This window comes from Homalodisca vitripennis, chromosome 5 (genome assembly GCF_021130785.1).
Source record: "Homalodisca vitripennis isolate AUS2020 chromosome 5, UT_GWSS_2.1, whole genome shotgun sequence".
In the NCBI taxonomy this organism is placed as follows: domain Eukaryota; kingdom Metazoa; phylum Arthropoda; class Insecta; order Hemiptera; family Cicadellidae; genus Homalodisca; species Homalodisca vitripennis.
Window position 1 is genome coordinate 85,670,353 of NC_060211.1, and position 9,750 is coordinate 85,680,102.

The 9,750-nt window shown below is 31.2% G+C and overlaps 1 protein-coding gene across 1 annotated transcript in view; it reads left to right on the forward strand.

Moving 5' to 3' along the window:
* The window catches only part of LOC124362458 (disks large 1 tumor suppressor protein-like), a 713,149-nt gene extending 707,072 nt beyond the window's left edge, over positions 1-6,077 (forward strand). The window contains exons 20-21 of the mRNA XM_046816976.1: positions 404-495; positions 2,866-6,077. Of these exons, the coding sequence (XP_046672932.1) occupies positions 404-495; positions 2,866-2,972 (199 nt within the window). The 3' untranslated portion in view covers positions 2,973-6,077. The remainder of the gene's footprint in view (positions 1-403; positions 496-2,865) is intronic.
* The last annotated feature ends 3,673 nt before the right edge of the window (positions 6,078-9,750 follow it).

Consider the following 9,750-nt stretch of genomic DNA (forward strand, 5'->3'; position numbering starts at 1 on the left):
TTCCTTAAATACCCTTGCACTGTGATAGGCCCACTATTGGAGAAGATAATCATCTGCTTGTGGAAAAAATTTCTGATATTACTCTATGGAAGGTGAATAAAAATTAATTAATTTTTTCTTGTGGATAAGCTTACTCATCCTTAAGCTTAGCAACATTCTCAAGTTTGTATGAGTTCTGTGTACATTCCAGGTAGAAGTAGTTCCTATGGCCACGCCCCTAAGGATTGCATAGAAAATTGAGAGTTTGTTGTGTATGCTACTGGGCCCAAATTTGCACATGATTATTTGTTTCTACATGCTGTTAAAACAGACCAGCGTAATGTAACATAGACAACTGTATTTCATTGTACCTATACATCTTTTGCTGGAAGATATTTCTACAACCAATTTGTCTTTGTTTTAGGGAAATGAATAAAAGAATGACAGAAGAACAAGCAAAGAAGACATTTGAACGTGCCATGAAGATGGAAGCTGAGTTTGGGGAATACTTCACAGGTAAAAATTTATATATCAAAAATCTCATATAAATTGTTATAACATTAATTTGTGCTATAAAATAATAGATTAACTCTAACTCATAAGTTAGTGTTGTGTAAATGTAATTTTTTTACTGAGCTTATGTTATATTTCAACCAATTTATAATTAATTGTATATGTGATGAGACTACATAAGCAGTTGTGTACACGTATGGGTGAGTGAAAGGAATAGTAATAGGATAGGATCTAACAAGAAGATAGTCTAGTAAGTCTTTTACCATGTTATTCCTTATCTTCAGGTCATAGCATGAATTGCTGCTGTGGAAATGAAACATGGGTTGAACACGGATGTGTCAAGTCAATGAATTATTTTATAACACATACAAGTACATAAGCAAATACAATACATAAATTTGATAATGCATGTTTGCAGCAAACATGCATTATCGAATTTATGTATTGTATTTGCTTATGTACTTGTATGTGTTATAAAATAATTCATTGACTTGACACTTATTATTAATGTTATTATTAATTATTAGTGTTGTATAACATGTGCGCTCTGATTCATGTGCGGTGTTATCATAATGAATAATCTATTCTAACTTAATATGTGTAATCATAATAATACTGAATATCAAATTTGATTTGATGTGTAAATTTTATTCTGAAAATTATTACCATTGTTGCTTTGTAGTGCTACATAGATTTTGTATTTCTCCACTATATTTTCTCAGTGAAAGTACATTACAAAGAATCATAATGTACATTTTACTTATCTTACTGTGTAATACTCTGTAATCACTGAGCTGATCATCTACAACATTTACTCTTGTTCCTTTTAGTATTTTCTTTGGATGGGCCAATAAAAAATTATTGGATAACAATTCCTGTATAATCGGTAACTAAAGAATATAATACACTAACTGGTTTTGTTTTGTTGCCATTAAAGCAAATCTGGCCAGTATGGGTAGCCAGTCAAAGAGGACATATTTATACAAATACAAAAATAAGCGAACACCAAAGCTAGCAGTAAACATCCGCACATTAACATAGCAGACACATGGCGATGCATGAACATAGAGACTTGGAAAATAGGAACTGCAAGCTAAATATTATTTACAAAGCTACAATAATTCATTTTTTTAATGTACTTTCATACAAAAAGTACAAAAATAATATGTTTTAGTGATCAGTAATTTGTATACTTCCAGCTGTCATCAACAAATAGACTTATTTTAAGATTTGGTGGATTTGAGATTCAGCTACGATACATCGTGAAACTATTACTTCCAAGTGTATTTTAAACACTTCTGTTAATTGTATTAATTGTTTTGTTACAAAATACTTAGAAAATATTGGTATTGGAATCATCTGAAAAGAATCACGGTTTCAGGAATCGTCATTATCGAAGTATCTAGTATTAGAATCAACCCATCCTAGTATTCTCACTAACTGGAGATTTAACTCTTGTTAACCCTTTTTGCATTATATACTAATGTTTATGAAATATTTATCCGAAAACAAAATAAACAAAAAAATATGAACCTAATAAACACAATGGTTATTTACATTGACTCAAACTAATCATCAGAACCATTGGAAATTTTTATGTCAAAGAAATATAATAAATCAATACAAATGCAACTGTTCCAAAGAGTATCTAATTTCAATAAATATGAATATTTTGCAAGCGGACAATCTTAAATACACTAGATGTACTTGTATTGTGGACGTTGATCATTTTCACCACAGTGGGTGGCATTCGTATTGAGGGTATGCAAAGAGTTAAAGTTGTTTACTTAGTACAATTTTAGAACAACACTAAAAGTGTTGCCACTACAGATAGTTGGTAATATTGCTTTTGTTTCAACTGTCATCCAAGGAATCATTCCTGAAGCTATCAATCAAAACGTTAGGGAAGTCTTCAACAATCTGATCGGACTCCAAGAATACTATGTAACAGCTAAAAATATTTTAGTAGTTTCAGTCTTGATTCAAGGAGATACTCCTCAGACATCTACCAAAAGATTAAGGAAGTGATCAAAGGCCCAATGATCTGGATGCCCTCCAAGGACTCGAAATAACTGAAAAATATATATTTATTATAGTTTCAGGTCGATGAAGGAGACATCCCAGAGGACATTTCGAAAAGGTTGTAGAAGTCTACAATGACCTCTCCAGCTTAACGATCCGACTGCCCTACAAGGACTCTCTAACTGCTTAACAATATATTTTCTTGTTGTTTCAGCTGTGGTTCAAGGGGACACCCCAGAAGACATCTACCAAAAGGTTAAAGAAGTCATCAATGACCAGTCTGGTCCAACGATCTGGGTGCCCTCCAAGGACTCTCTAACTGCTTAACAATATATTTTCTTGTTGTTTCAGCTGTGGTTCAAGGGGACACCCCAGAAGACATCTACCAAAAGGTTAAAGAAGTCATCAATGACCAGTCTGGTCCAACGATCTGGGTGCCCTCCAAGGACCCCCTCTAACAGCCTAACACCGCCAGTCATCATGTAATGGAGTTTTAGATTTTATTTATATTATATTGTTGCCTTCACCCTCTGATTGTGGCATAGTTTATCTTCCTTTCGACCCAAATGACATTACAATCATTTACTGCCAACTTGCAAATGTGTACTTACATGGCGGCTCTTGGTTCACCCCACTGCAGGGGATTCTGTGCTCAATATAGTTGCTGTAGCATTTAGCTTTGTGTGCATGAAAGTAAGAATGTGTTCAAAAAGTTTCCCTTTAATGGTTTGTGAGGGCTATTCTTTTATTATTATAAAAAAAATAAACATTTAAAAATAAATATAATAATTAGTTATTAATCAATGAATCTTACTGTGGAAAGCTCAAATAAAATTAATTAATAAAATATAATTTAGAAATAATTAATTTTTAATTTATGCATTTTTATAATTGTAAATTCATTGGGCTACCCATTTATTTATTTATGTAAGGCTGTGTAGAACAAAAATGCATGATTTTAAAGTTGTTCAAGATTTATTTAAATCTCACAACATTCACATTTAATAAAACTATCTTGTTTTGTAATTTATTATACACTAAGTATGTTTCAAATTTCATAGCTTAACCAATTTGTATGTTAATCGAGGAATAGTTGTCAAACGTTAATAAGTATGAACTTTTTTATACGTTTCTATTGAAAATTAATATTTGTAACTTTTTGAATGTTATGCCTTTTCATTAGAAGTTCATTGTAATTTTTACGTAGATATGGTATTGAAAATGTATTTTATTTAAATTGACAAGAGAATATACTACCTAAAATCCTTTGGATACATATACCGTCATAATTTTATAAAAAAAGTAAAAACACAGGACTCACATTTAAGTATATTTTATCTTTTTCTCAAAGACATTAATAAATAACTAAATCTATTAAGCCATCGTTAATCAACATTTTAATTCTGTTACTTTATAAATTCCTAAAATCTTTATATTTATAGCCCAACTGTAGAATACATACACAAACTACCCTTATTAAATATTTAATTGAAATTAAATACATGCAATTTCAAAAAATCATACAAATAAATTTATTTGTTACATACGCGGCTTGTAGCCTTAAGTTTATTGTCGTTTGAAGAGAAACTGTGCCACAGTGTTTTGTTAAGTTGACAAATTGTGTACAGACTGAACAAAAACATTTTATTAGTGTTTTGTAAGTTGTTATTTTATGCTTGAGTAGGTCCCAGTTTCTGAGCTTGGGTGTTGTTAACTATTGACAAAGTCTATACCGTACACAGCAGGTGTAAGAGAGTGCAGGGTATTTTGGTGCTGGAATCATAAGCCTCAGCCCTCCTTCTGCAAACTCTTTTCAATTGTAAATATTTCAGTGTATAGTTGTTAATAATATAATTTTATTTTAGTAATAAAAGCATACGTTTCATTTATACTATTAAGTACCAGTTTTTCTTAACTTAAATGTTTTCAATTGTAGTCTTTGCTAGCCAAATAATTTTCAAAAATTATATTTTGAAATAAAATTTTATTGCAACATTTTGTTTTAATTTGACAGTTTGAATCATTAAAATGTTCTGTTGCCAAAACAGTTTTAGAAGTAATATTAAGGAACAACTGGAGTTGTGTATACGGTTGTCATTTCAATATAATTTACAAGGTATTGTAAACAGAGTATATTTATATTAAAATTGTCATGTTCAGCAAGAATTTCTGTAAGAAATTGGGAAATAAGTGCAATTATTGTGTTTGTTTTTCTGAAGATAAAATTTTGAGGTGCATAATGTAAACATTTTGTGAATGTACGTACGTATACCAACTAACAAACATGCTCGTAAATATATTACTAATAATTTGAATATTTTTTGTAGTTAGAGAAAAACCTGCATACTATGATCAATCTTTGTTAAAGCATAAGAAAAGATCTAATAAAAACTTTTTAATTTATTACATTATTTTCTTAAACATTTCTTTCATTTCGACTCTGTGCTTGTTGTCCTGTCTTATTTATAAACTCTTCAAAGCAAGCGAAGAAATAACTTTTGATTCATAGATCTGATTGTCTACCTCAGTATTTTGTATGTTAAAGTTTTTCAATTCTGAAGTGCTTTCTTCCTGATTTTACTGAAAATAAAACAATAAATTTTACACGAAGTTGCAAATGTTCGTGTATAATTGAATGGTGGTTTAAAATGTTATAAAAACCATTTCAAAAAGTTTCAAAAATTAAATATCATGTAATATTTGTTTGTTTTTCCTGAAATTAGTTCTCTGTATTCGAAAAATTGGAGGATAACTCCAAGCCTGGAAGGTTAAGACAAGGAAACAAGATTCATCTAAATGTGCTTAAGGAAGACAGCCTTAATTATTATTATGTCTGTTAAATTTAATTAAGACTGTTATCAGTAATCTATTTAGGTTAATCTTGCCACTCACTTTTCTATTTGTCCTAACCTAAAAAATATACAACCATCTTGTTTTTTTACATTTCGTGAACATTTCAATTTGTTAAACTGGATTGAATTTAAAATAATTTGTTAAATTAAGCAGGTTTTAGTAGTTAGTATTTTAAGTTGATGTCTTGGTGTAATGAAGAATATGCTTCCATAAACAAACAAGTGAAAGAAAAGGTGAGATGTGAGTCAACAAGTTTTTATGAAAGTGAATCCACGACAAAGGACTGCATTATACAAACTGGCATTGTTATATGTGATTATTTTCTATATAACACAGCTAAATCATGTATAGTAATGCTCTTTATAAATAATCGTATTCGTACTTGACAACAAATAAGTATATAGGAGATTTTTTTTCATTGTAGTTTGTATAGCCATTGCCACATTGTTGAGCTGGCCCTGTGAGTCGTTATAATGGGGCCAGTGAATTTGTATGTAGAGAGCGAATCATTGTTATACCCTGCCATTCGTTATTTATAAAATATTCCACAACTTTTGTGTACAATAAAACAACACTGAATTATTGTTTGTTTTGTAAAAAAATGTTTTTAGACATGTAATAATAATGAATTGGTAGTGTTTTTGTGGATGATTCTCTACCTACCTGTTTTCATCTCTTGATTCTATTAAATCTTATTGTGTGACTTATAATATTGTGTCTTGTGTTATTTATTTGTTCTCCTTGTCACGTTCTGGATTTGAATTCTGAGGGAATGTTGTGTAAGAGATGAAGTGTACAGAGTGTAAAACTTATTTCCCAAATAACTCTGATTAATATAAAATGAAAATAACTTATATAAGATACTTAAAATGTTATATTTTATTTTAAAATTACTTAAGTGAACCCATTGATTAAGAATAGCAAAAAGCCAATCAGCTTCTAGATGAATGGAAATGTCAATACATCAAGATGGTCTGGAAACATTTCATTTCACAAAATGTAAGCAACTCATTATATTATAAACTGGATCTTTCCTGTATTCTAAAAGGAGAGTTTTAGATATATTCATTTTAGTTATCATACTAAACACTCCTGAGATAAGTGATATGTCTGAAGGATATTTCGTTTGTGTAGGGTGACCAAACGTCCCAAAAAACCGGGATTTTCTCGGTTTTTATAATGACATGAGGTGTTCCAAAGGGCGTTTTCAGGACACTAAAAAGTTCTGGAATTCAGTTTTAAAATAGATTTCCTATAGAGCTATTTAGAGATTTCATCCCGTTTTATATGATGACAAAATTGGTATATTTGAATTTTTTAAACAATCTATTTGATTTATTTGTCTTACTTGCTGTTCTCAACTGTGATTTTGCATTTGTGTACTCTTGTTATACTTAAAGAATACAAAAACTACAAATATAATGTTTCTGTAAAAACAATATATTATGTTGTTCAGAAGTTGATGTTGTCAAGTTATACCTGTATTCACATATTAATAAGTTGGCAATACTGTATTACACAGTGACACAACAGCTGGCAGGGATTACTTACTGTAATGACTTGAAATTTATCAATCAATTTATATTTTAAGTAAGAGAGAGAGAGTTTTGATTAAGAAGCAGCGATCATTGAGAACATTTATTTTTTGTGTTAAATTTATAAAGTATAATTATAACACAACTATTGTAACCCTACGAATAAATCAGAGAAGTTGTTTTATCTGAAGAACAATCAGCCAATTGATCATTTTTCCAAATTTGTCCCGGATTACTCTAAAGGTGAGAATAAAACAGTTTCTACCAATATGAAATAACTAAAATTTTTATGCAATATTCCATGGTAGTTTACCAAACAAATACATAACTCTAGAATGGTTTGTATGAATAATTTAATAATAATTACGATTTTCACAGGTAAAGAAAAATATTATCTATTTAGTTTAACTATGATTAACATTTGCATTGACTGTGGCAGACGCCTTAATGCCCAGAGGAGGACTGAGATTAGCCGACCTCACTTAGTATACACCAGCAGCAGTGAAGGGGTTTAAACCATTTTAAAGTTAATTTCGTAAAACTGCTAGAGTGTTATTACTGCTGAGGCCATTGGTACACGAAGTAGTACTTTGCCTCACCAACACACTGACTCCAGATGTCACTGCATCTTACATCCTTTTTTTCTTCTCAGGTACTTGTTCTCTCCAGATTATCTTTGTCATGATTCTGTCCTCTTTCCTTAGGATGTGCCCTATGTATCTGATGCTGTACTTCGTACCTCAGCCACAATATCTGGCTCTTTATACAGTTCTCTTAATACCTGATTCTGTTTCATTCTCCATTCTCCATCGTCACAAGAGGTGTTAAGGCTATTTAAAGAAGTATGGCTGTTATAAACAAAAATAAATAGTATGCACTGCAACAATAAATAAAAATAGTATCCTGCAGAACTTAAAATATAACTTTGCTATAATTAAGGTAATATCTGGAGTAAAGGCCTATTTGCCAAAAAATTGATTGGAAAATACAGCCTCTGGATAGTTTGAAATGATAACTTGTCTATAACTATTCTCTTCAGATATCAAAAACATTAAGGTATAAGGTTAAGCATAATCAAATAATATGGTGATTAACTCACCAAAGTTAAAATTAACTGTGGAGTATTACTTTATAAAAAAACTTTGAGACATCTCAAAGTCTCAACAATTTGTATATCAAAAAAGATTATACCTTATGTTCTTATCTTAGAAACCCAAACAAATCCTTAACATTGTTAATTTTTCATTACTTTAGGACGTTAACTTCCATCATATATGTTCCTAAGATGTTCTGTACTGCCAACTTTATATCTAAATTTATAGTTGCTGATATTGATTTTATATTGATATTCGGATTATTTTTACAATATTTTCTTCAAATTAGTAATTGGGGGAAGGTGGAGGTAGTTTTTGACTGATCAGTTCGTCACATTCTTTTTCTGTCCCAAAAGTTCATTAGACTTTTGTTGTAAATAGGCCTAGGTCATCTTCCTTAAATCTCTGACTAAAATAAAATCTCTGTTTAAAAGAATTTTATACAATAACAGCCTTGTAAAAAAAATCATGAGCCAAAGTAGGTTCCAATTGTTACAAAGGATTTATAAGTATTTTAACGATAAACTAACTAACTGTTCAACACCAGGGGAGCCTATAAAGAAATCTATCTCCTTTTATCACATTTGAGCAGAGTTTTTAAGGAAGGGGAAGACATTGCTATAGACAAGAGTATGATGTCCTTCAGAGGCAGGCTTAGTTTTAAGCAGTAACAAATATGGCATAAAGGTTTTCAAAATTTGTTATGTCAAATTTGTTATACATACCAGAAGGTGTACATTGGAAAAAGTACAGGTTCAGAAGAAACTTGTCTTTGGTGGCCTCCATTGTATTGGACCTCAAGAAAGGCTATCTTGGCAAGGGTCACACTCTGTATACAGATAATTTTTACACTTCCATGGATCTTGCAAACGTTTTTATAGAAAGAGAAACCCACCTTGCTGGGACAGTAACAGCCAATATAGCCTGGATTCCTCATCAAAAATACAAACTTGCAGGAGGGAAGCTGGAAAAAGTGAAATGATCTGCTTAGAGTACGAAAATTGTATTTTTTACACTAACTGTATGGATAAGAGGTTTAATTGAATTTTTTTTCAACTAAGCATCCTGATGGATTTGCAGTTATTGGAAAATAAACAAAAAAAGCAACCTCTAGCCCATAGTGATTATAATAAGTCCAAAATTGGTATCAATGTGTCAGATGAAATGTCCTCTTATAGGACAGCTGTGCGCAAGAGCATAAGTTCCACAAAGCAGACGAGGAATCTCAAGATTTTATGATTTACTAAATACCCTCAAGAAAGTGCCAACTTTTTGTGATCAGTACCTATCAGTAGTCTACTGTGGGAGATGGCTGTTGGAGTTGATTGGGTTCATTCCCTAGGTATCGGAGGTTTTTGCTAGCCTTGACAATGGTATGTAACCCCCTGCCTGCTTTGACTAGAGAGGCTGGTTTAGAGCTGGCTTCCCCTTCTTTCTAGGGGACATAACTTGTGATTAGTGCCCTAAATACTTAGTCATGGATCTTGACAGGACGCGGTCCGTACCCCCAAACTTGCCTATCCAAAATATCCTGCCACTCCGGAAGCAGGTCAAAAGGTACAATTTCTCTGTTTAGTGTTTTCTCTGCTATAGACTACTCTTTCCAAATATTCCTATGAAAATTCAACTGTTTCTAGCTTTTTCCAAATTGCTTCGAACAACTTATAATTTTTGGTCATATTCTCTAAAAGAATAATGTCAAACCGAAAATTTTGTGTTATTTCTAATCTTAATTATTTTAAAAAAAACCCCTC